This window comes from Urocampus carinirostris, chromosome 10 (assembly GCF_059441175.1).
Source record: "Urocampus carinirostris isolate Australia breed hairy pipefish chromosome 10, RoL_Ucar_1.0, whole genome shotgun sequence".
Lineage (NCBI taxonomy): Eukaryota > Metazoa > Chordata > Actinopteri > Syngnathiformes > Syngnathidae > Urocampus > Urocampus carinirostris.
In genome coordinates this window covers 36,469,763-36,496,804 of record NC_142358.1, presented here as the reverse complement: position 1 = coordinate 36,496,804, position 27,042 = coordinate 36,469,763, and the positions used below count along the sequence as shown (strand labels likewise).

At 43.0% G+C, this 27,042-nt stretch overlaps 1 protein-coding gene across 4 annotated transcripts in view; it reads right to left on the bottom strand.

The window, feature by feature from the left end:
- Positions 1-27,019, bottom strand: part of igsf9ba (immunoglobulin superfamily, member 9Ba) — a 130,068-nt gene extending 103,049 nt beyond the window's left edge. For 3 of the 4 annotated variants that reach the window (XM_088345384.1, XM_088345386.1, XM_088345387.1), the window contains exon 1: positions 26,680-27,019. In XM_088345384.1, coding sequence (XP_088201510.1) covers positions 26,680-26,743 — 64 coding nt within the window. In that variant the 5' untranslated portion in view covers positions 26,744-27,019. The remainder of the gene's footprint in view (positions 1-26,679) is intronic. The other variant, XM_088345385.1, reaches the window with a different exon arrangement.
- Between the last annotated feature and the right edge of the window lie 23 nt (positions 27,020-27,042).

Sequence of the window (27,042 nt, the reverse complement as noted above, 5' to 3'; positions counted from 1 at the left end):
TCTCCCTCTCGGACTCCATTTCTGCCCGGCCATATGGATCACTTAGCCAGTGTGTTTATCATTTTAATCGGCGTTATCCTGTCACAGAGTTAATCCACTTTCCTCCTTTCAGCCAGTGCAGATTCTGCTCTGAAACAGAAGCAGATTAAATCAAATTATTTGATTTTTTTTTTCCCACCGGAATCTGCTTTGCTATTGTGCCTCTGGACCAAAAAAAGGAATTTAAAAGCCGAGCTGTAGTGTATTATGAATTCCATAGCCGAATATCCATCTGCTCAGCCAACAATCTAGAACTTGAGTTCATTGTTTAATCTGCAAATCCTAACTTTTTCCCCCCCAAAAAGTTGAGTATTTATAAGGTTTTAGAAAGTAAGCTAACAAGGTAGCTAGAAATTTATATAATTGTCACTGGAGAGAAGAGGTAAAATCTAGGGCCCGAATATCGGTTTGGGTATAAAATGTCAATCATTAATGTCGGGCTGGGCCGGGCCGGGCTTCTCTCTCAACATTTTTTTTTTCATGGGGGATCTGCCCAGCATGCACTTACTTTTAGTAATTATTTGTTTGACTACTTGCGTAATATTATTCTGAAGTATTCATGATTACTGATGCGGGGGCACTTGAGTCTGCTTCGTTAGCGCCAACAGCCGTGGACCCTGATTGGCTGGTGACCTCTTTTTAAACCCCCGCTTTCCTGTCAACAATTGTCGTATCGTTCGTGAACCTACGCTACATGCTAGGCAAACTTGTGTGACTTCTGACTCTATCCTGCCCTGTTTTCCGTCTGATTCCCGTTGCCGACCTCTTTTCTGAACCTGTTTACGTTTTTGCTCCTCCGTCCCGGTCATCGACCTGTTTTTTCTCGCTCTCGACATTGCCTTCGATCGACACAGAAGTGCCACTCCCGCGTTCCCAGTGATCTGCTACCCGTGACCGACGATCACCGGATCGTGGATGCAAGCCCTTTCTTGCTTCTAAATAAAGCTGAGTAAAACGAATGCAATTTGGTCCAGTCTCCGTTCCTGGTCCGTGACAGAAGTAACTGTACTTTTACTTGAGTAACATACTTTGGCGCTGCACCTCAGCGCTGCATTTCGGCACCGTGCGTACTTCAGTCGAAGAAGGCATAGTACACAGTATATAGGACAACAATCAGTCGTATACTGCACAAATCTGGCCTTTATTGAAGAGTGGCAAGAAATAAGCCATTTCTTAAAGCTATCCATAAAAAAGTGTTGTTTAAAGTTTGCCACAAGCCACCTGGAAGACACACCAAACATGTGGAAGAAGGTGGGTGCTCTGGTCAGATGAGACCAAAATCAAACTTTTTGGCAACAATGCGAGACGTTATGTTTGGCGTAAAAGCAGCACAGCTCATTACCCTCAACACACCATCCCCACAGTCAAACATGGTGGTGGTAGCATCATGGTTTGGGCCTGCTTTTCTTCAGCAGGGACAGAGAAGATGGTTAAAATTGATGGGAAGGTTGATGGAGCCAAATACAGGACCATTCTGGAAGAAAACCTGATGGAGTCCGCCAAAGACCTGAGACTGGGACGGAGATTTGTCTTCCAACAAGACAATGATCCAAAACATAAAGCAAAAGCTACAATGGAATGGTTCACCCCAAAAAATATCAAGGTGTTAGAATGGCTAAGTCAAAGTCCAGACCTCAATCCAATTGAGAATCTGTGGAAAGAACTGAAAACTGCTGTTCACAAACGCTTTCCATCCAACCTCACTGAGCTCAAGCTGTTTTGCAAGGAGGAATGGGCCAAAATATCAGTTTCTCGATGTGCAAAACTGATAGAGACATACCCCAAGCGATTTGCAGCTGTAATTGCAGCAAAAAGTGGCGCTACAAAGTATTAACTCAATGGGGCTGAATCATTTTGCACACCCACTTTTTCATTTTTTATTTGTTTCTTAAGTTTAAAATATCCAATAAAGTGTGTTCCACTTCATGATTGTGTCCCACTTTTTTAATGCGTCATAAGAAAATACAGTTTATGTATCTTTATGTTTCAAGCCTGAAATGTGGCAAAAGGCCACAAAGTTCAAGGGGGCCAAATCGTTTCGCAAGCCACTGTAGCTCACCAGTGGACGGTCATTGTGATTTTCTAGTAATTTTTTTAATTAGTTAAGTGAGTCTCTTTAACCCAATTTTTAATATTTAACCTGGTAATAAACATAAATTCACATAAGTGACTTCCATTTCATTGGCTTCATGGACAGAAAAAATCGTTTCTATGACTGAATGTCTGAAGGTTATCAAAAGCTTTTTGGATTTTTACTGCTTCAAATTTCTTCTTACTTCACACTAGCTGCATTGTTTAATGTTGCTAAAATGAGTCACTTGACGTCAATCTTTAAGCGACCAGTGAGGAAAAAAAGAATGGAAAAAAACTCAATATTTTCCATGCTGACGTCCCTGCAAGGAGTTCCAGAACTAATAATTGCCCAATCTTATTATGAAATCCTCAAGAGGGCGCAATCAGCAGCGGCTTGATCATTGTGCGATTTCATTTCCTGCACGGGTTGGTTCATTCATTCGGTCGGCATGTTTTACTGCTTGATTTGTGACTCATTCGCTCAAAATTGTAACATCATTGTAGAGACGTTCATCTTGATAGGAGCTGATTAGTAGAATGATGTCAAAATAGATGTATTCATATATTTTTGCCCGAGCCTTTGATTAAAAAGAATATAGAACAATACTCTTGGAGTGTAAGGGTAATTGGTCAAACAGGAAATAAAATACTTGATTACTGATGTGAAGCACCTAATTTAAACTCAGTCCTGTCAATCCCCGGTTGTCAGTCCGTCTGCGAACCTCAGTAAAAGCTAGGCAAGCCTTTTTCCACCCTGATTCCCACCTGTTTTTGCTCCTGTCTGTCCCCTGGCTTCGACCTGTTTGATCCTGACCAAGTCTACTCTCCTGTCCTGACTTTCAACCTCTTTTTGTCTCCGACCACGCCTACTCTCCTTTCCTGGCTTACGACTCACCTCCGACCCTGACCACGTTTTTGCTCTCCTGTCTCGGCTACTGACCCGTTTTTCCGTCCCCGACACCGCCATCGCTCGTCACGGAAGATCCACTTCCGCGTTCAGAGCGACCTGCTTCCCGCGTCCAGCAATCACCGGATCGTGGGCGCAACCCTTTCTCTTTCTTCCACTGAAACTTGTGAGAAACGCAACGCAAGTGGGTCCTCTCTCTGTTCTGGTCCTGACACTTTCAGCTTCAAAAGTTCAATTGTTTTGCACCCTGACTCCCACCTGTTTTTGCTCCTGTCTGTCCCCTGGCTTCGACCCGTTTGATTCCTGACCAAGTCTACTCTCCTGTCCTGACTTTCGACCTCTTTTTGTCTCCGACCACGTCTACTCTTCTTTCCTGGCTTACGACTCGCTTACGACCCTTACCACGTTTTTTTGCTCTCCCGTCCTGGAAACTGACCCGTTTTTCCGTTCCGGACACCGCCATCGCTCGCCACGGAAGATCCACTTCCGCGTTCAGAGCGACTTGCTTCCCGCGTCTAGCGAACGCCGGATCGTGGGCGCAGCCCTTCCTCTTTCCTTCCTCTTTCCTTTAACAAGGCTTGTGAGAAACGTAACGCAATTGGGTCCTGTGTCTGGTCCTGACAATACTTGAACAAAATACTTATTATAAGCAGTGGCTAACATGTTTAGCATATGGCTACATGTGTAATTGCGCCTAAATAGCTCAAAAATATCCAGGCAGTGGGTTACACGATTAGCATGTGGCTACAAGTGTGATTGTGAATCACGAGTTGAGGCCATTAACCATACACTCTTTAATCCATTGAGTTTCCTTTTTAAACTGTAAAGTTTTTAAATAAGTTGACGTTTGTTTCAAATAGTAACAACTACAAGAGGAAATAACAGGAAACAAAACACTGAATCACTTTTCATCAACAGTGGCTAAAACAATTAGCATATGGCTACGAGTGTGATTGCTAACCGCAACCTTAGAAATGCATCACTTTAAATACCATTAACTTGAGAATACACATTGTTATTCATTGTGCTTCCTTTTAAAACTATGAAGCTTTGAAATAAGTTGACTTTATTTTAAATATTTACCGGTGCAACAGAAAATAAAACATTAAATTACTTTTAATAAATGGTGGCTAACACAATTAGCTTATACCCACAAGTTTGATTGCTGACCATTGACTAAAAAATGTTTAATTCACCGTTTCCTTTTGAGTGTCACGTCCAGGACAAAGGGTGAACCCAATCGCATAACGGTTCTCACAAGTTTATTGAGATAGAGAGGGGAAGCCGCTCTCGCAATCGGATTGTGATCCGAATACGGAAGTGGATCTTCCGTAGCGAGCGATGGCGGTGTCAGGGACGGAAAAACAGGTCGATAGCCGGGACAGGAGAGCAAACACGTGGTCGGGATCGGAAACGAGTCGTAAGCCAGGACGGAAGAGTAGACGTAGTCAAGATCAAAACAGGTCGTAGCTGGAACATGAGAGCAGACGTGGTCGGGATCAAAACAGATCATAGCCGGAGACAAACGGGAGCAAAAAACGGGACAGGTGGGAGTAAGGGTCGAAAAAGGCTAGCTTTGTATACACAGATGTTTGCAGACGGACTGACAACAGGGGACTGACGGGACTTGGTTCAAATAGTGACAGGGAGCCAATCAGAACCCGCGGCGGTTGGCGATAAATGGGCGGTCACGGGTAAATGACAATATTAATCATGACATTTAGACTGAGAAATTGAGTTTTTTTTCAAATATTATTAAAAATATGACCAGTAGATTTGGAATTAGCATCGAGATGGGTATACATATTGATTTACTAAATTGTTGAATTTGGTAAAAACATGTTTCAGTCCATTTTTTTTCTCCAATCTAATCCAATAATGAGTAAATGAAATTTATTGAATACAAATGATTTATTGTTTAATATTAAAATCATTTTTGCTGTTATTTGCTGTTATTTATTAAACAAATGCTTGAGACTGTAAATTAGGGTTTGTTCTTTGGTTTCAACCTATGCTGGAGTATTCTATGAAATAAATAAATAGATAAAGGTTTCTACCTTGGCCATTTTCAGTAGCCTAGATGGTAGTGTGCCCGCTTTGAGACTGGGAGGTCGCTGGTTCGCGCCTCGGCCGAGTCATACCTAATTGGTAAAATGGCGGCGCCCTCTGTTGGCTGCGGCTGCATCGGCTCGCTACAACGGGTCAGGTGTATCGACATTTCGTTCTGTGTACATTGTTACAAAGAATGACAATACAAAGGAAATTATTATTATTATTATTTTGACTATCGGGGACCTTTTTAAAACGTAACTCCCTCGAACAACGAGGGATTACTGTTTTTACTATTGAGACAAGATTTCATGGGATGCCAGTTCCTTATTTTAACTCACTGTTGTTTGTTGTTTTGACCATTGCATCATTGTTGCTATTAACCAATCTTGTGGCTATTCTTTGATTCCTACACCTTTTCAGGTCTGATCTGTTTTTTTGTAACCTTGACGATTTAATAAAAAACCAGGACCTTGCTGGATGGCTTGAGGAAGGGATGGAATTCTCTTATCTGAGAGCTACACGCCTGGACCTCTTTGCGAGTTCAAAATCCATGGCTGACTTCTCACCGAGGGGAGCACGGTGGAGCAGTGTATAGCGCGTGTGCGGCACAGTTCTGAGGTCATGAGATCGAACCTCCTGTGTGGAGTTTGCATGTTCTCCCCGTGCTTGTGTGGGTTTCCTCCCACATTCCAAAAACATGCATGTCAGGTGAATTGGCCAGTCCAAATTGTCCCTAGGTGTGAATGAACGAGTGAGTTGTCTGTCTCTATGTCCCCTGCCCACTGCCCGAGGATAGCTGGGATGGGCTCCAGCACCCCCGCGACCCTACTGTGGATAAGAGGTGCAGATAATGGATGGATGGATGGATGGACTTCTCACCCTATTTTGAGCGTCTACTTAAGTTAAAATTCAACAACAGTACATCTAACGCGAGATCACAGCTCATCTTGCCAGACAAGGCCAAGCGTCACGATTCACATCCGCTCTCTTTTCGTATCCCGTCTCGCCGGCGACGCGAAACTGGAAAGCGGAATGTTTGTCCGCGAGGACAATGTGAGAGTGCTTTACGGCCAAATTTCTGCGAAGGCCTCTCAAGGGCGTGCAGCCGCTGGGCTGGATGGGACACTGACAGCCAAGTAATTGAATGCCAGGCTGCGTAACTGAAGGTCACTTCAGGGAATGAGTCTTTGTGCGTAATTGTATGTGTGGCTACAGTACAAATATTAGCATCTGGGGCACCAATCATTTCGAAGCTGAGAACTTGTTATTTGTTATGAGCAATGTTCCCTCTAAGCTGCGTGTGTGCGCAATTGCGCACTGCCCAGAGCTTTTCCGCGCACAAGAAAATCTAGCCAGCTCACAAAAATCAGGGCTCGAAATTGCTAATTAAGAAGCGAAGTAAGTCAAAGTTACAGTGCATGAAGGTAAAAATACACGGGTTCCCCTGACGTTGTGTTCTAAATGCGGTATTTGGAAGTCAAGGTCGAAGTGGAACGAAGTTGAGTAAAGTCAGTAGAGTTTTTCGAGAACCGGCTTTTTCGGCTCAGCTCACTAAAAACGAACCGGCTCTTCAGGTTGTTTTTGCTTCTTTCATCCCTATATGACCAAATTTTATGTAAAATTATGCACAAAATGACTGAAAGGAAGGGAAAATAGAACAAAAAAGAAAAAAATACCAAAATGAAAAAGTAGTGAAAAGCTGAGAAAACAGAAACAGGAGGAAAAAAAAGAAGAAAAAAGAAGGAAAAATTCGGAAAAAAGCCAGAAAAAATGAAAAGAAAGAAACAACGGAAAAAAAGGTCAATAGAGAACAAAAAGAAAAAAAGTAACAGCTAGGAAAAAATAAACACAATGGGATTTTTTTAAAGGAATTTTTAAAAATGGGAAAAAAAACAGGGAAAAAGAAGAAAACGTTTGTGTTGCATTCAAATAATTTCCAATTATACCAAGTCAATCTTGTTGCCAACATTGTACTTCCACTAAAAAAATGTGATTAAATACAATTCTGCATCGTGCAACCGACTAAATAAGCCCCTAAAAATGTTAGTATTATGAGACAAAAGATACCAGGAAAAAAATGGAAATTTTGTGAAAGAATTGTTCTAAAAACAAATGATGTTTGTAGGCCGTACAACCTTTGCAATCGTACATTAGTCAATTCATTCAAAAGAGAAAAATCATTTTGCATTGCCTGAAACTCAGCAAAATGTAACTTGATGTCAAGTTTTGGACATGTTTGATATTGACTTAGTTGCCACACTTGGGATTGCTGTTGCTCACTGTTGTTTCAAGTGTTGCTTACCGACTTTGTGTGAATGCTCAGACCCGCGGAAAATTAGAGGGAACATTGGTTATGAGTGTTTTGTTTGGAGCTACATTTCATGTCCGCATTTTTCTCTTACCTGGATTCTTCTCGAAAATTTGCAAATTTTTTAGAAAAAAAACCTTAACTATTCTTTTTAAGTGTTTGTTGTCATTAATCCATCCATTATCTGCACCGCTTATCCTCAGTAGGGTCGCGGGGGTGCTGGAGCCCATCCCAGCTCTCTTCGAAAGTGGGCAGGGGACACCCTGAACTGGTTGCCAGCCAATCGCAGGGCACACAGAGACAGACAACACACTCGCTCATTTACACCTAGGGACAATTTGGACTGGCCTAATCGTCACGACCAGCACAAGGGTAAACCCAATCGCGTAACGTTCCTCGAAAGAGGAAGGGCAGCGCCCACTATCCGATGCTCGCTGGACGTGGGAAGCAAGTCGCTCCAGCAATCGAATTATGATCCGAATACGGAAGTGGATCTTCCGTAGCGGGCGATGGCGGTGTCAGGGACAGAAAAACTGGTCAGTAGCCGGGACTGGGAGAGCAAGGCGTGGTCGGGGTCGGAAACGAGTCGTAAGCCAGAAGGGGAGAGTAGACGTAGTCGGGGATAAAAAGAGGTCGTAGACGGGAGCAAAAACGGGACAGGTAGGAGTCAGGGTGAAAATGGCTTGCCTAGTATACACAGAGGTTCGCAGACGGACTGACCACAGGGGATTGACAGGACTGGGTTTAAATAGGGACAGGGAGCCAATCAGAGCCCGCAGCGGTTGGCACCAAATGAGCGGGCACAGGTGATTCACATCGGTAATCATGACACTCATACCCTGACGTGTATGTTTTTGAAACCGGAGTGCCTGGAGGAAACCCACTCAAGCACAGGGAGAACATGCAAACTCCGCCCAGGAAGGATAGTAGCTGAAGTGTTTGAAATCATTTAACCCTATATAAAATGCATTTAAAAATATGATTCTGTATTTTAGATACCTTTTTGGTGACAGACATGCTCAATTTGATTGTGTCCGTGGTGCAATGTAATCAACTTCCTCAAGGAAATAAAACGATTTAAATATAATAATTATTTCACAGTTCATGTCATGGGAACCTGTCGTGGGTTCAAATCCAGCTCCAGACTTTCTGTGCGGAGTTTGTATGTTCTCCCCGTGCTTGCGTGGGTTTCCTCCGGGCACTTCGGTTTCCTCCCACATTCCAAAAACATGCATTTCAGGTGAATTGGCCGGTCCAAATTGTCCCTAGGTGTGAATGAGCGAATGAGTTGTCTGTCCCTGTGTGCCCTGCGATTGGCTGGCAACCAGTTCAGGGTGTCCCCTGCCCACTGCCCGATGATGGCTGGGATGGGCTCCAGCCCCCCCGCGACCCTAATGAGGATAAGCGGTACGGCTAATGAGATGAGATGAGATTTGATAAATAACATTAAACTTAATCTAATTGTTAGAAATTTGTAATTTTATGACACAAAGCTAACATATACTGTATAGGACCGCCATTTTTGAGAGGTCACAAGTTCGATTCCCGGCTTCTTTGGGTTAAATGTCGAAGTTTCCTTAGGCAAGGCGCTGAACCCCTAACCATTAAGCAGGTAGGCACCTTAGAAGGCCATCGGCCGCTATCGGTGTGTGAGTGTGTGTGCGAATGGGTAGTGTGAAGCACATTGTAAAGCGCTTTGGGAGGTCTTCAGTGACTTGAAAAGCGTTATATGAATGCAGACAATTCACCATTATGCTAAAAACTGTTTTCATATAAATGGAGCGAAGGGGGGTGCTTGTCGCTAACCAACTCACAACAGAAGGAACTGAGTCTGTTAGCAGCTAGCATGCTTTATTACAAGCTCCTTCAATTGTAAGCATCCTGCTCTGTTGCACAGTAATGGATGTTATAGATTTGCTGACACATGCGCAAAAAAAAAAAACTCCAGCGCGCAACACACAAGTAGAAAAAATGGCGGCCGTTCGAGAAAGGGTGACATTACAGCACAACGTATGATTCAAGGCGCTTGTGAAATTAAATTGATATCTTATTCTCAAAACAATTATAGAAATGTTGTCATGTTTTAGGGAAAAAAGAAACCTACACAATTCCCTTTTAGCATAAAAGCTAGCTTTGTCCCCAAAATAGCTTCTAATGCAAACAACATATTGCCAAGATTTGAACCCTAATCTTCATCTTCAATTCGAAAGATGCATAACTAGCTATATAGCTACATATATAGCTACCTAACTAGATGCATAACTAGCAAGCTAGCGCGAGCATAACTGGTTAGCGAGTTAGCGCAAGCATAACTGGTTAGCCAGCTAGCGCAAGCATAACTGACTAGCTAGCTAGCTAGCTAAAGTATAACTGGTTAGATAGCTAAAGTATAACTGGCTAGCTAGCTAGCTAAAGTATAACTGGCTAGATAGATAGGGAAAATTTACACTTCCAGCAGTATCCTTGTGTTGAAAAATAAAATAATAAAATAAAGATATAGAATAAAATAATACCAAAATACAATGTTTTGCTATAGAGTAATTAAATAGGGCTACGGAAAATACACACTGTAATAAAAATAGGGTAATATGCAAATGTGGGGTTGGGGTTTAATGTGGGCTTTTACTCCCCCGGGTGGAGTTAAAGAGCCTCATGGCATGAGGAGGAAATGATCTCCTCAGTCTGTCCGTGGAACAAAACTGTGACAGCAGTCTGTCGCTGAAGCTGCTCTAGACAGCTAACTGGATTTATAATTAGCTAGCTAACTAGATGCATATCTAGCTAGATAACTAGATGCATAGTGTTAGATTATCAAAATGTGTCACTGAATATTGTAATCATTATTGCAGTTTTTTTGTTATTTAATCATCACATCATTATTTTACTAATCATACTATGTATGTAGTTTTATAAAATGCTCCTCACAATTATCTATATATTTTAACGAAGTATTTACTTGCTGCATTCATAAGATGTTTTAATGTATCCGTTCATTCAGTACTTTCCCAAACAAGTGGTCTGATTAGTCTACCCTTATCTTATAAACTTGAAAATGTCAGGACCAGAACGGAAACAGGACCCAGTTGTGCGAAGTTTTCCTCAAGCTTTATCAAAAGAGAGAGGAAGGGGTGCGCCCACGATCCGGTGTTCGCTGGACGCTCTCAGATTCGGACTGGGATCCGAACACGGAAGTGGATATTCCGTAGCGGGCGATGGCGGTGTCAGGGACAAAAAAAACTGGGAGAGCAAGGCGTGGTCGGGGTCAGAAATGTGTCGTAAGCCAGAATGGGAAAGTAGACGAAAAGAGGTCATAAGCCGCGAAGGGAGAACAGGCGCTGTCAGGAGCAAAACAGGTTGTAGCCGGAGACAGACGGGAGCAAAAACGGGACAGGTGGGAGTCAGGGTCGAAAAAGGCTTGCCTAGTATACACTGAGGTTCACAGACGGACTGACCACAGGGGACGGACAGGACTGGGTTCAAATAGTGACAGAGAGCTAATCAGGACCTGCGGCGGTTGGCACCAAATGAGCAGGCACAAGTGGATCACATCAGTAATCCACCTGAGTCCAGTCTTAGGGTTAACCAGGGTCTGTTTGTGAAGATGTGACTTCTTGACTGTCTGAAAATTTCCACCCGAGTTAAGTTTATTGTTCCAGTTTGTAAAATCGAAGCCCCTTTTCTATAAAGACAGGGGAGAGACATTTTTCTATGCTATGTCTTTGGGTATGCTATTACCAGGTCCAGGGTATACTCAGATTTATTTTATTTTGTAACTTAAAATGTACTTAACTGAACTGCTCTCTTCTCTTAATACTCGGTCCGAATTCAGGAACACGTGGCGAGACACAGACTGTCTCGTCCACAATAGTCGGAAAGATAACTGTTAGCTTAACTCACAGGTGTCAAACAGGCGGCCCGCGGGCCAGATCAGGCCCGCTAAGGGATTTAATCCGGCCCGCGAGACAACACTCAGAGAAGCGCAAGAGAAAAACAAGCGGCAGGTTGAAATATGTCAACTTGATGTTGCCAAAGCCAGGTGCCTCGAACAAAGACACTGTACTTGTATTTCTCTCTCTCTCTCTCTCTCTCTCTCTTCCACCCCTTTTCTCCTACTCTTAGTCTCTGTCTCTTTCACTCTCTGTGTGTCTCTTTTTCTCTTCCTTTGTTGCTCTTTGTTTCTTTCTCTCTCTGTGTCTTTTAACTTCTTTTGTTCTAACTTCCTTTTTTCCTTTTCTCTCTTTTCTTTCTCTCTTCCTATCCTTCGCGCTTTCTTTTCTCTTTTCTTTCCCTCTGTCTTTCTATTTCTCTTTGGATTTCTTTCTTCCTCGCCCTTTCTTTTCCCCCTTTCATGACTTTTTATCTCTTTTGTTACTCACGCTCTCTCCCTCTCTCTCTTTTTCTTTCTTTGTCCCGCCCTCTCTCCTTTTCCCTCCCTCTTTCTCTTATTTCTTTATCTCTCTTGTTCTTTCTCTTTAATCTACTAGTCCGGCCCCCGAGAGAATGTTTGTTCTATAGTGTGGCCCCAGAGTTAAAATGAGTTTGACACCCCTGGCTTATGAAAATCACATCTTTCTAAGATTCAAATCATAATCTTCAACTCAAAAGCTGTGCTAATGTGAAGTCCAAAGCCATTGAAATCCAAACGTCCATCAAAAATTGTGAAGTTCTAAGGAAGGAGTGGATTGATTAAACGTTTCAATGTTGATTATCAGATTGTTCTTTAGTAACTTGAAACAAATGCATGAGTGCACTAAATCCAGACTCGCACAATGTCCCAGACAGAAAATGAAAAAGTCAGAGGGATCGATCTATCTGTGGCACAATCTCAAATCTCTCAGGACGTCTTTGCGAAGGTGACTGGCGGTCTGTCCAACTACTCAAACACAACCAAAGTCCATGTAGGGCCGCAACAATTAGTCGACATAGTTAAAAAGGATCGATAACAGAAATAGGCGAGAATGAATGCCATTGTCGACGTTTTTTTTTCAAAAGAGTGAGGCATCTCTACCTGAATATAATATCTATTGAGAGTCACTCTATGTCTCAAGTGGTAACATACAGAAATAACAGCATCAACATCAAGTACCAGGGTTACTACAGCTTATGGAAGTTGAATTCAAGACTTTTTAAAGACTTTTTAATGCCTTTTCAAGACAAATTCAAGACTAAGTCAGCAAAAAAAAACACAAATGTACATACATTGAGCCTCATACTCATTACCCTGCACAGTTTTTATCCATGGCAAAAAAAACTTTCAGTGGACAGCCATTTCTCATTAAATTTACACTTTTTTATACTCCAACGTAAACGTCTCTGTCCAGAATTACTATGTGTATTTTGCGTAGACCTAAGACATGTGTCTGCTCTAAAAGGCCCGACTGAAACCGCATCACCATTTTGATAGTTCCATTATGTCATGATTACTGATGCGAGGCACCTGAGTCTGCTCCTTTGGCGCCAACTGCCTCGGATGCTGATTGGCTGCTTGTCTCTTTTTAAAGCCCCGTCTTCCTGTCACCGTTTGTCAGTCCGTCTGCGAACCTCAGTTCAAACCTGGCAAGCCTTTTCGACCCTGACTCTCTTCTGTTCTGATTCCCGGCTGTTTCCCGGCTCCGACCCCTTTTCTGAATTTGATTACGTTTTTGCTCCCCCGTCCCGGCCATCGATCTGTTTTCCCCCGCTCTCGACACTGCCTTCGCTCGCCATGGAAATACCACTTCAGCGTCTGAGTAACCTGCTCCTCGCGATCAACGATCTACGGATCCTGTATTCTACTCTTTCCCTTCTTCCTAATAAAACTCAGAGAAACACACACAAGTGGGTCCTGTCTTGGTTCTGGTCCTGACAGTTATTGGTGTCACGCAATTTTGCCACGAGAGTAAATTGGTGAATTATTACAAAAACACGAAACAATGAATGTTTCGTTTCAATAATATATCATGTTCACATTTAAGACCTTTGAAAGTCGAATATAAGACATTTTATTACCAATTAAGGCTTTATTGTTTAGAATAATGAATTCAATGCCTTTTAGGACTTTTCAAAGATCTGCTAGAGCCCTGAGTACGCATGACGAAAACTATAGTTTGGGAGCACTTTGGCCTGGATACTGTGAAAAAAAAGACTACTTGCAAATGTTAAAAAGCAGACCTCGCGTATCATGGCAGTACCTCAGTGATGCACAAACATTTAAAGCAACCAATAGATAGTTGAACGAAACGGAGTCTGACTCGCCTCGGTAAGATTCAAGTAACATTTAAGCCAATGCGGTTTTGATGACATGCATAGTATATTTTATACGTGTGTACAGAGACACACTAGGTTATCTGTCTAATCTGTCCTCTACCACTGCCCCTTTCTCCTGTGGTGTTCCACAAGGATCTATTCTTGGCCTTATACTCTTTTTGTTGGGTCAAGTATTGCCAGACACAACCTTTCTTTTCATTGTTATGCAGACAACTTGCAAATCTACCTGCCAGTTAAGCAGAACAGTAACGATCAATGTTCTTTGTTGGATTGTATTGTTGAGATAATGCAGTGGTTGGCTCAAAATCGTCTTTATTCAAACGAAGACAAAATTCTATATATTTTGTTTGGGAATTCTGTAACGGCCATCCTTGGCACCCTGCCTTCTAAGTGGCATTGACTGTCAGAAACCTGGGTGTGACTTTTAACAGGACAGGCTTCTTTCTGTCATGATTACCGATATGCATCACCTGTGACAACTGCCTCGGACTCTGATTGGCTCTCGGTCCCTATTTAAACCCACTCCTATCCGTCTCCTTTTGTCAGTCCGTCTGCGAACTTCAGTTAACTCTAGGCAAGCCTTTTTCGACCCTGACTGCTAAATGTTTTTGGTCCTGTCTGTCCCCCGGCTCCGACCCGTTTTTGATCCTGACCACGTCTACTCTCCCGTCCCGTCTTCCGACCTCTTTTGTCTCCGACCACGCCTACTCTCCTTTCCCGACTTACGACTCGCCTCCGACCCTGACCACGTTTTTGCTCTCCTGTTCCGGCTACTGACCCATTTTTCCGTCCTCGACACCGCCATCGCTCGTCACGGAAGATCCACTCCCGCGATCAGAGCGACCTGCTTTCCGCATCCAGCAACCACCGGATCGTGGGCGCAACCCTTTCTCTTTCTTCCAATAAAACTTGTGAGAAACGCAACGCAAGTGGGTCCCATCTCCATTCTGGTCACTTTCAGCTTCAAAAGTTCAATTGTTTTGAAAACTGTCCTGACCTAGAAGAACCTTTACATGCCTTCATAAAATCAAGGTTAGCTTATTGCAATTATGTTAACCTCTCCCAGTTGTCTCTCACTCGCCTTTAACTTGTCCAGAATCTCCATATCTCCTGTTCTTCACTTCCTTCATTGGTTCTCCGTCCTTTATTAGCATGGGTGGCCAACCGGTCCTTTGAGAGCCTCATGTCCTGCATGTTTTGGAGTTTCTCTGGTAATTTCTCAGGTAATTCCAATCACCTGTACTTTACTGATTGCTAACAAGCTGAAAATGTGCATCGACTGGAGAAGAGAAACCTCCAATACATGCAGGACATGCAACTCTCTGGCTACCCCGGTTTTTAAAATCAATTTAAGACTTTTTATGTTGGCGTTTAAAGCTCCTAACAGCCTTGCCTCATCATATTTATCTGAGCTTTGAACTGTTGGCAATCCTTGTGGAGTTTTGAGGTCCAAGGACCAACTTGTGCTGCAAGATCCCAGGTCAAAATATAAACCAGGGGTTAGGAAGCTTTTTGATCCAAAGAGCTATAAAAGCAAAAAGTGTTTTAAAAAGAAATTAAGAAAGCCACAACATATGTTTTCAGACACAATTAAAAAAACTGCCAAACACGCTCTCTACACAAAAGCTAATTCTTCAGCACATTTGATTTCACTGTGTGTCATTTGATGATTTAATCAAATGTATGAGATAATAATAATACCAAATCCTGTCTCCCACATTAATGTAAATATGCCATTTACAATCTGTCTTCCACCTTCAGTTAAGAGTGTTGAGGCATTATTTTTCCATGAAATTTGTCCTTAATATCAGTTTTAAAACAATGTGCATGCAAAGTTCTTTAGTAAAAATGTCACAAATTACTGCAAACGATAAGCATATCGTCATATTCACTTTGGGTGTAGACTGCACTGAGCGAGAGAGAGAGAAGGAAGTGCCTTGCGCTGTGTGCAGGGATCCGCCCACCTGTACTGCTCACCCAATCAAAGTCGTTTGCCAGCGTTTTTATTTATCAATTTGAAAGGTTTCTTATCGAACTTCTGCATTAAGTTGCTTCGGCTTTATATGGGCCAAAATCAGGATGAAATCACTTGACTTTGAAACGCCACAGAGAGATGTGCAATTGTTACATTTTATTTCGGAGCCATGTGTTCTCATGAAAAGAGCCATATATGGCTCCCGAGCCATAGATCAAAGCGGCGCTGCCACGAGCGGCTGCCTTTTCCAGCAGCTGCCCTATTGATTTTTTGTCTGCTCCTATCTTCGGTGTTTTTTCTTCCCATTTTGACAACTACACTATGGATTACTTCTATCCTATGGACATGGGTTTTAGCGCACAAAAATGCGTCTAATCAAGGAATCAACTCCTTGCCCTGAAGAATTCTCGTGCCGGCGTAAGGAAGGGGCCTATCGTGGAAGAAGAGCCGGAGCTAGCGAAGCGGCTAGCGGCGTTATAAGTCTTCGGTTCCATCCGTAATCATGGTAAATGCGAACTCACGACCAAATAAGATCATCGAGTGCTGGTGGAAAACATCGAAGCGCACAGGGAGCGCAGTTGCTGTGTTTTGCGGAAACGTGGCTCACGTTTAGCATTACGGACGCTAACGTGTAGCCACCCGGAGCTACCCGGAGCAATCCGGCTTCAACGCCGCTAAACAGAGACACGAAAGCCGGGGGGAATCGGAGAGGAGGCGGACTTGCTAACACGAGGTGGTGTATCCCTGGATTTTCACAAAGAAAAGATTTCCATCTGCCGCGGGGATGTCGAACTTTTGGACTAGCGTGACGTCATCCACTCCGCTACAAGCACCCCTAGGGCATCATGTTAATCTGTTAATAAACAACGGGGTAGACTGCTGGAAGTGTGAATTTCCCTACGGGGATGAATAAAGTATCTATCTATCTATCTATCTATCTAGGTTCCCTACTCCTGATATGAACGCTGGGGTGACCGAGCCCTAGTCGAGATGTGTCTTATTTTGACTCTCTGCCTCTTTAAATCCAGGCCAACTTCTTTAGGATGGCTTTTTAGACTCAGTAATATCCATCCATCCATCCATCCATCCATTAACTGCACCTCTTATCCTCAGTAGGGTCGCGGGGGTGCTGGAGCCCATCCCAGCTATCTTCAGGCAGTGGGCAGGGGACACCATGAACTGGTTGCCTGCCAGTCGCAGGGCACACAGGGACAGACAATTCACTCACTCATGCACACCTAGGGACGATTTGGACCGGCCAATTAACCTGACATGCCTGTTTTTGGAATGTGGGAGGAAATCGGAGTGCCCGGAGGAAACTCACGCAAGCACGGGGAGAACATGCAAACTCCACACAGGAGGTTCGATCTCATGACCTCAGAATTGTGCCGCACACACGCTGGCCACTGCGCCGCTGTGCTGCCCACTCAGTAATATGAAGATACTTATTTTATTTATTTTCATCTCTTTCTCTTTAAATCCAGGCTATTAAAACACTTCTTCAGGATGGCTTGTAGTACTTTATTTGATCTTATTCGATCCTTTTGTATTTTTTTTTTCTCTTTGGTTTTACTTATTGCTTCTCATATCTACTGTAAAGCACTGTGGTACAAGAAAAGGATTGTTGTAAACGGCTGTATTGATAAAGTACCTTCACATTTTGCTCTCGCACTTCAGTTACTGCTGGTTCACTGTTTCGCGAGTCAAAAAATATTCAATTACAATTAAAAATTAATTTAAAAAGTATGAGAATAAAATGAAAATGCTTCGGGGCAGCACGGCGGCGCAGTGGTTAGCGCATGTGGGGCACAGTTCATGTCTTGGGAACCTCCTGCGTGGGTTCAAATCCAGCTCCAGACTTCCTGTGCAGAGTTTGTATGTTCTCCCCGTGCTTGCGTGGGTTCCCTCCGGGCACTCCGGTTTCCTCCCACATTCCAATAACATGCATTTCAGGTGAATTGGCCGGTCCAAATTGTCCCTGGGTGTGAATGAGCCAGTGAGTTGTCTGTCCCTGTGTGCCCTACGATTGGCTGGCAACCAGTTCAGGGTGTCCCCTGCCCACTGCCCGATGATTGCTGGGATGGGCTCCAGCACCCCCGCGACCCTACTGAGGATAAGCGGTGTAGCTAATGAGATGAGATGAGATGAGAATAAAATAAAAATGCTTCGGGGCAGCACGGTGGCGCAGTGGTTGGCGCGTGTGCTGCACAGTTCTGAGGTCATGAGATCTAAAGTGTGGAGTTTGCATGTTCTCCCCGTACTTGCGTGGGGTTCCTCCCGGCACTCCGGTTTCCTCCCACATTCCAAAAACATGCATTTAAGGTTAATTGGCCAGTTCAATTTGTCCGTAGGTGTGACTGAGCGAGTGAATGGTTATCTGTCTCTGTGTGCCCTGCGATTGGCTGGCAACCAGTTCAGGGTGTCCCCTACCCACTGCCCGAAATAGCTGGGATGGGCTCCAGCACCCCCGCGACCCTACTGAGGATAATCTCTACAGATACTGGATGGATGGATGCTTCCTGCACCACTGAGGAACGTTTCAGACAGCCAAGATTCAATCCGATTGGCTAGCACCCCTCAAGATCTTGTATGCCGATTGGCTGATTCGTATCACCCAAGCAGCTTTCATACCCCTGCTCTGCGTTCCAGTCTGTGTATAGATCGCGGTGAGAAGAATTTGCGTTCTCACGGTGTAGTTAAAGTTCAAAAGTTTGTAAAACCCCTCCTGCATCGACCAAACCGAAGAAAAGGCGAAAAATGCGAATAAAAGAATGAAAAAGTGACGCTATTGGACGTGTCGAAATCGGGAAATTGCTTCCTGACGGTAGCTGGAAAATATGGACTTAATGAAACTACCGTTGGCTATATCATGAAAGAAAAGACTAATATCCGTAAAACTGCCTCAATATCATTCTCGGAGGACGCAAAAAGGGTCGTAAACGAGAAAAATAAAACCATCGTCAGAATGGAAAAGTAAATTCTGTCTGAAGGGGTGTCGCTACTTAGCAGATTTTCATGTTTCCCAGGGGTTCTAGCCAGCGCACAAAAATCAGGGCTCAAAATTACTAATTAAGAAGCGACTTAAGTCAAAGTTACAGTGCATGAAGGTCAAAATACACGGGTTCCCCTGACGTTGTGTCCTAAATGCGGTATTTTGAAGTTGAGTCGAAGGAGAACGAAGTTGAGTAAAGTTAGTAGAGTTTGTAGGGGAACCGGCTTCTTTGGCTCGGCTCACTAAAAGTAACCGGCTCTTCGGGTTGTTTTTGCTTCTTTGATCCCAACATGACCAAATATTGTGTAAAATTATGCACAAAATGACTTGAAGGAGGGGGGGAATAGAACAAAAAAGAAAAAAATACCAAAATGATAAAGTAGTGAAAAGCTGAGATAAAAAGAAACAAAAGGAAGAGAAAAAAGGAGTAAAAAATTTAGAAAAAAGCCAGAAAAAAAGAAAAGAAAGAAATGTAGGAAAAAAGTAAATAGAGAACAAAAAGAAAAAAATAACAGCTCGGAAAAAATAAACACAATGAGATTTTTTTAAAGGAATTAAAAAAAAGTAGAAAAAAAAACACGGAAAAAAGAAGAAAAAGTTTGTGTTGCATTCAAATAATTTCCAATTATATCAAGTAAATCTTATTGCCAACGTTGCACTTTCACTAAAAAATGTGATTAAGTACTGTTCTGTATCTTACAACCGACTAAATAAGCCCCCAAAAATGTTAATATTATGCGACAAAATATGTCAGGAAATAAAAAGAAATGGATATCTTGTGAAAGAATTGTAAGAACAAACGACGTTTGACAAAAGACAAAATAAACTAAATATGAATACAATTACTAAATTTTATGCAGGCTTGGGGAGTAACGGAATACATGGAACGGCAAAAATGATGTCGGCAAGCTGTTCTGATTTCTTTTCATTTTGTTTCAGTCGCATTTTATGTTCGTTTTGCCGGAGATCAAAGAGATCAAAGCCAGGAGAGAAGGCTCACCACGTGGTGTGAGTCATCATTTTATTCATATTTAGTTTCTTTTGTCTTTTATTAGCATATTTGGTATTGGAGTCATCCAAAAGTAATTGAAAGTAATCGAGTTAAAGTAACCCCACCCAACCCTGCTGGTGTGACTGACAGGCAACTCTCCCTACCTGGCCTGCTGCTGCGTCATGCCTGGCAGGCAGAAAAGAAGGCCAAATCAATCCATCAGCAGTGTTGGGAATAACCCTGTTATTTTTTCAGTAACGGGGTAATCTAACTCATTACTTTCTCCTGCCGTTACAACGCTGTTACTTTGAATGAAGCGGTTTTTTTTGCTCTTTTTGGGATAATGTCACCATTCAAAATAGCGAAAATTTATAAATGTTTTAGTTTTTGTTTTCTGTGTTTTTCATAGTTAAGGTTTAAGCAGGGTTGGGTAGGGTTACTTCAACTTGATTACTTTCAGTTACTTTTGGATTACTCCAATACAGGCTTGGGGAATAACGGAATACATGGAACGGCAAAAATAATGTCGGCTAGCTGTTTGGATTTCTTTTCATTTTGTTTCAGTCGCATTTTATGTTAGTTTTGGCGGAGATCAAAGCCAGAAGAGAAAGCTTACCACATGTTGTGAGTCATCATTTTATTCATATTTAGTTTATTTTGTCTTTTATTAGCATATTTGGTATAGGAGTAATCCAAAAGTAATTGAAAGTAATCCAGTTAAAGTAACCCCACCCAACCCTACCCAACAGCAAAGCAATGCTGAAAATAGTCCTCTTCAAACGTCGACATTCTGCCGGTGTCACTTAATTATCGCTTATGGTGCCACCGGAGCGTTCTGCTGCTTCACCTTGACTACTTGCCAAAATCAACATTGACTTTGTTGATGTGACCTCCAGTCTGCCGGACCATATGCTTTTAAAAACCCCACCTCTTTCTACAAACCGGACAGTTCATCATAAGAATTATTATTTTGTTTTGAGTTTGGTGGGACATCAGGGACTACAAGGCCTTCTCTGCTGGCATAAAAAATATCGCTTGTCCTCAGTAGGGTCGCGGGGGTGCTGGAGCCCATCCCAGCCATCCTCGGGCAGTGGGCAGGGGACACCCTGAACTGGTTGCCAGACGATTGCAGGGCACACAGAGACAGACAACTCACCCACTCATTCACACCTAGGGACAATTTTGACCTGTCAATTAACCTGAAATGCATGTTTTTGGAATGTGCGAGAAAACCGAAGTGCCCAGAGGAAACCCACGCAAGCACGGGTAGAACATGCAAACTCCACACAGTTCATCATAAGAATTATTATTCTTTTGTTTTGATAGAAACAATGGGGGCGACACACAGTGAGTTTGGTGGGACATCAGGGACTACAAGGCCTTCTTTGCTGGCATAGAAAATATCTGAATCATCCATCCATCCACCCATTCATTATTTGCACCGCTTATCCTCAGTAGGGTCGCGGGGGTGCTGGAGCCCATCCTAGCTATCTTCGGGCAGTGGGCAGGGGACACAGGGACAGAAAATTCGCTCGCTCGTTCACACCTAGGGACAATTTGGACCTGTCAATTAACCTAACATGCATGTTTTTGGAACGTGAGAGGAAACCAAATTGCCCGGAGGAAACCCACGCAAGCACGGGGAGAACATGCAAACTCCACACAGAAGGTTCGATCTTACCACTGCGCCGCGATGCTGCCCCTAGTTCCTGGTACATTGTCAAGTCTTATAAATCCCCTGTTGTCAGTCCGTCTGCGAACCTCAGTGTATATTAGGCAAGCCTTTATCAACCCTTACTCCCACCTATCCCCTTTTTGCTCCAGTCTGTCTCCAGCTACAACATGTTGTGATCCTGACCACGTCTGTTCTCCTGTCCCGGCTTACGACCTGCTTTGATCCAGACTACGTCTACTCTCCCGTCCTGGCTTACGACTCGTTTCTGACCCCGGCCACGTTTTTTCTCTCCTGTCCCAGCTATTGACCTGTTTTTGCATCCCTGACACCGTCATCGCCCACCACGGAAGATCCACTTCCGTATTTGGATCACAATCCGAGTGCGAGAACGACTTGCTTCCCGCGTCCAGTGAGCATCGGATCGCGGACGCTGCCCTTCCTCTTTCTTTCAATAAAATTGTGAAAAAACGTTACACGATTGGGTCTACCCTGTGTGCTGGTCGTGACAGAATGCGAACTAAAACCAGTGCCACGGACTACAGCGTAGCAGCAAGTTGCCAGACAAACATGTCAGCAACCTTCGGCAGGGATTCCACTATGTAAAAGAAATAAAAATTTCCCGAATTATGCACGATAGTTCAGGGATTTTTGCCTAGTATTCAAATCAATGTCTTTTTGTACCACTAGGAGGCACTAAATATTACACACTTAAAAAAATAGTTCATTAAAAACCCAGTAATTGTAATTCCCTGGACTTCTCTGAAAAATCCATATCTGTCGTATTCAACCATGAGCATCCAGTGAGCGTCTAGAAAGCCTTTCTCCGATAAATCGAGAGATCTGCATGTGTTGCACGCTCAAGTGAATGCACACAAGCGTGCGATACTGAGGAAGAATGAGAAAAAAAAGGCGCAGATGCTCGGCAGTCGACTTGTCCTAAGGCTTAAAGGGTATCGTTGGCCAATTTGCAAAACACACCACGCCATACTGTTGGTACGACTAAATTTGAGGGTTCGTACACGTTTTAAAGGACAAATTCAAGCACATTTAAGGACAATTTTTCATATTTTCCGGGTTATAGGGCACACCCCAAAAAATAGTTTTTGGTCCTATATCTTCCATACATAAGGCGCACCGGATTATAAGGCGCTACAATGGGAACGTGGACAAAACAGTCAGATAGTTCAGTCCAACTTATTACCCCCTTAACATTCCCAAAGCTTGCAAAGAAGCAAATACGTGTCGAGAACACGTGCGGATGCGGTGTCCGTACGATGTCACTCAAATGCATCGTTCCAAATATCTTTCGGAAGGTTAAAGTCTTGGGATTCAAGAAATGCCAACCATTCCTTAGTTTCTATTTTCTTTTTCGCTCTCAACTTTACTGTGCATATGACAATAAACACTTGGAATTGAGTTTAATTTTAAAAAAGACCCATCACAGAAACATCGATATCACTCTGAAACAAGATACTGGGAAAATATATAGCCGGAGTAGCTCAGCGAAGTCGTTGCGTTCAATAATAATGTGCAACCATGGTCCTCTTATATCCGTGAGTGTAGTAAATCCAGGAGAGTCAAATATTTACAAATACAGAATGGTAAAACATGTTTCCTCTATGCATCTAGACAACCAAACATGCTATTCACATTCATCTTTTTCGGCCAATTGCAGGGTTTGTTTTGCCCCTTTAGCCTATGCGAGCCTGTAAATGATAAAAAGGATTCGCCCCCTTTACCTCCGAATAACTTTAGCCAATAGTGATCGATTCAAATGATGATTGACACATTGGTTAGCCAATGAAACGCCGGTATATAAATCCCAGCATACACCGCGGACTACTTGGCGTTCGGGGGAATATCTAGTCGGCGGCTGTTGCATTAGTTGCAAGACTTTGCGACTTAATATTGATCCATATATAAGGCGCACTGTATTATAAGGCGCATGGTCAGTTTTTGAAAAAAATTAAGACTTTTAGGTGCGCCTTATAGTGCAGAAATTACGGTACCTTCAAAGGGAGAATTCCCGCGCCCATCAAAGGATTTATTTTTTTGTTGACTTTGATAGCTAAAATAAAGTTGTTATCTTGCTGCTAGCACATGCTACAGTTATTTCGAGCGTTTCCTATCTGAGATCTACAATCCTTTTTTGTCAATGGGTTGCTATAGACTGACATGATATCTGCCACTCTACTCCAACAAGGCATGTGCCACTTGGTTACATCACACTTGTTTACAAACACGAGGGCTTTATTGTCAGGACCAGAACGGAAACAGGACCCAATTGCATTACGTTTCTCACAAGATTTAGTAAAGGAAAGAGGAAGGGCTGCGCCCACGATCGGGTGTTCGCTAGGCGCGGGAGGCAAGTCGCTCTGAACGCGGAATTGGACCTTCCGTGGCGAGCGATGGCGGTGTCGGGAACGGAGAAATGGGTCAGTAGCCGGGACAGGAGAGCAAAAACGTGGTCGGGGTCAGAAGCCCGTTGTAAGCCAAGAAAGGAGAGTAGACGTGGTCGGGGACAAAAAGAGTTCGAAAGCCTCGACGAGAGAGTGGACATGGTCAGGATCAAAAACGGGTCGAAGCCGGGAGCAAAAAACAGGTGGGAGTCAGGGTCGAAAAAAGGCTTGCCTAGTGAAACTGAGGTTCGCAGACGGACTGACAACAGGTGACAGAAAGGAGTGGGTTTAAATAGGGACAGGGAGCCAATCAGAGTCCGAGGCAGTTGGCGCCAAAGGAGCGGGCACAGGTGTATCACATCGTTAATCATGACATCTATACGTGTTGAGGAATAATTTAGTTTGTTACGGAAGACAAAAAAAAGAGGGTATTGTATGTATAAAAAGCAGAAAAATTAGGACTCATTTTTATGATATTGATTGGGTGCATTCAATCTTTCACTCTTAAAAACTGATGATCTTTTGCTTTTTGTTTTCCTTGTTTTTACTTGTATTTTTTTTTTTTTCGTTATTTTCAGAGGATCGGTGTCTGAATTGGTTGAAATAGAGTTGTACATTTTTTTGTGCATTTTATTATTTTTTTATAGCACTGAAGAGTTAATATTTTTTTTTGCATTTTCAATGATTTTGTGTTGTTGTTTGACTTAAAATTATTTTGTATTTTACAGTTTGCTTTTGTAGATCTGTAAATTTTTTACTTATGTTTCTGCAAAACATAAGAAACTTCTAATTAGAAAATACTTTGGTGTATAAAGTTTTACTATTATTGATAATTTATCATTGACAAGAAAAATAAAAATAAAAATCTTAGGGGCCTTTTGGGAGCCGAGCCAAAGGAGACGATTTTGTAAATAGAGCTGTCCTCTCTGGTGGGACCAGTATGCAATGGTGACAATTCACATGACAACGCTATAATGACCAGCCACCAGAGCAAACATGTCAGCGTCATTTTCAAGCACTTTTTTTCCCGCTATGTATTGCATGGTCTATAGAGTCAGACTGCCAAGAAACCTGGAAAGGGCATCAATTTCAAGCTTTGTCAAACACTTCACCCAAAATTCAAGCGTTTTCAAGGATTTCAAGCATTCGTACGAACCTAATTCCATTCCCAAAGAGTCGCTGGCTAACTTGGCTTTTAGATTGCTACAAGAAAAAAAAATAATCATGCAGAGGAAGTTGACCTATTTTCTGACTTGCCAGCTTTTGACTTACAAGTTGAAATATAATCTTCCATTTTGGGACGTTCGTGTCAAGAAACATCTTTGACACATATTGAGAAAAATAGAGATTTTACATAGGAGATGCTAACATAGTTAGCATGGAGCTGAATTCAAATATAGATGACAAATAACAAAGTACTGACGCCCTTGATCCCTTTTTTCAAGTGTTAGTGTGTTATAATTCACCACTAGAGGTCGTTGTTGCTTAGAAAGGAGTGTGTGCTACAAAACAGAAGCCCTAAAGTGTTTTTCACAATCTACTTCACACTTACCCATACACACACACACTAACACACCAATAACCCAAAGTCACTTCGACATTCAACTCTCGGTCCCAAGACGACCGCTCTACCGCTTAAGGTACTGAAAAAAAGAAGGTTTTAATGAATTGGATACGGGTTTTAGATCAGGGGATGGTGTCATAATAGTCTTTAGTTTGCAGTAATCTGTGGTCCGTGCAGCACTTTGAGACTCTTTGTGTTTAAGGGCTATGGCACTTTTCGGGGAACAAATTGCAACTCAAAATTCTGTACCCCAAAAAAATACTATAAAGACATAATACAGAGGAAACACACACACCGAGGTTGGGTAGGGTTACTTTAACTGGATTACTTTCAATTACTTTTGGATTACTCCAATACCAAATATGCTAATAAAAGACAAAAGAAACTAAATATGAATAAAATGACTCAATTTTGTGCAGGCTTGGGGAGTAACGGAATATATGGAACGGCAAAAATGATGTTGGCAAGCTGTTTGGATTTATTTTCATTTTGTTTCTGTCGCATTCTATGTTAGTTTTGCCGGAGATCAAAGCCAGGAGAGAAAGCTTACCACGTGTTGTGAGTCATCATTTTATTCATATTTGGATTATTTTGTCTTTTATTAGCATATTTGGTATTGGAGTAATCCAAAAGTAATTGAAAGTAATCCAGTTAAAGTAACCCTACCCAACCCTGACTGAGGTTCAAATAATATTAAGAATTCAATATCGAATTACAATGCATTCATCAACTTTTGAATTGTGTTGCTTTCCTATCAAAGATGCATGAAAGCCCAAACTGATTGTCACATTGTCAATTGTCTCTGCATCCTCCTTCAAATAACCACCTGCCACTTTCCTTTTTTTTTGCATGTAAAAAGACCCGGTGGCTCTTTGAGGAAATCCGCCAGTCTGTCACCCTCGCTGCAGCAAAGCCAAGCCGACTCACAAACGCCTCAAAGACACACGCTCCACCCCTCCCTCCTCCCCCGTTCTCTTTCCTCTCAGACTCCACGCCAGACGTGTGCTAGCACCACTTTGGACCAGGATGGGGACGCTTGCAGGATTCAGGGGTGGGAGGGGAGCTAACCGGCTGGGATCAGTTACCAGGCAACCGCTTGTCTCCCTCATCTGGACATGAATGGAAAAGCAAGGTTAAGTAAGTGCATCTGTCAATGCACATGGACTACTGCTCTCGCAGAGAGGAAAAAATACACGAGAGGCATTTTCTTACACGCGTGCATCCACCCGATGCATTATTTAGCTCCTCTCTCCATCCTTCGAGAAGGGGGGTGCTTCAGACGGTCACACCCCTCACATGCACGCTTTTCTCAGACTAATCCATTGTGTGTAAGGAGGAAAAATCTCGCGCAAGGAAAAGGGGGGAATGCATGTCTGCAGGACGTTCTCTCGTGCACTCTCTCTCTCTCGCTCTCACGCAGTGTGCAAAAATGCAATATTAGATTGCACTTCGACTCACCTTGAGCGGCGGTTCCTCTGCTGCTGAAAACACTTGCTATCAGAGTGGCCACATACCAAATCATAGTACTAAATTCATAGTACTAAAATGATAGTACTATTGGCAGCCAGCTGTCGCCACGCCGTCGCTCATATTCGACCTTGCACCTCCTTATTGAGCTCCCCTCCTGGCTTCTCCTTTATTTTCAAGCAACTTCTCGCATCCGGTGTGCTGCTTTCCCTCGGTCCCTTCTCCTTCTTTCATGCCCCGTCCTTCCATCCGCATCCCCCGATGAGACACAGCACCTGCAACCGCCGTTCTCGCCCGCCACACACGGAGCCGTTCTCTTTTTTCGTTTTTTTTTTTTCCCTTCTCCCCCTCCTC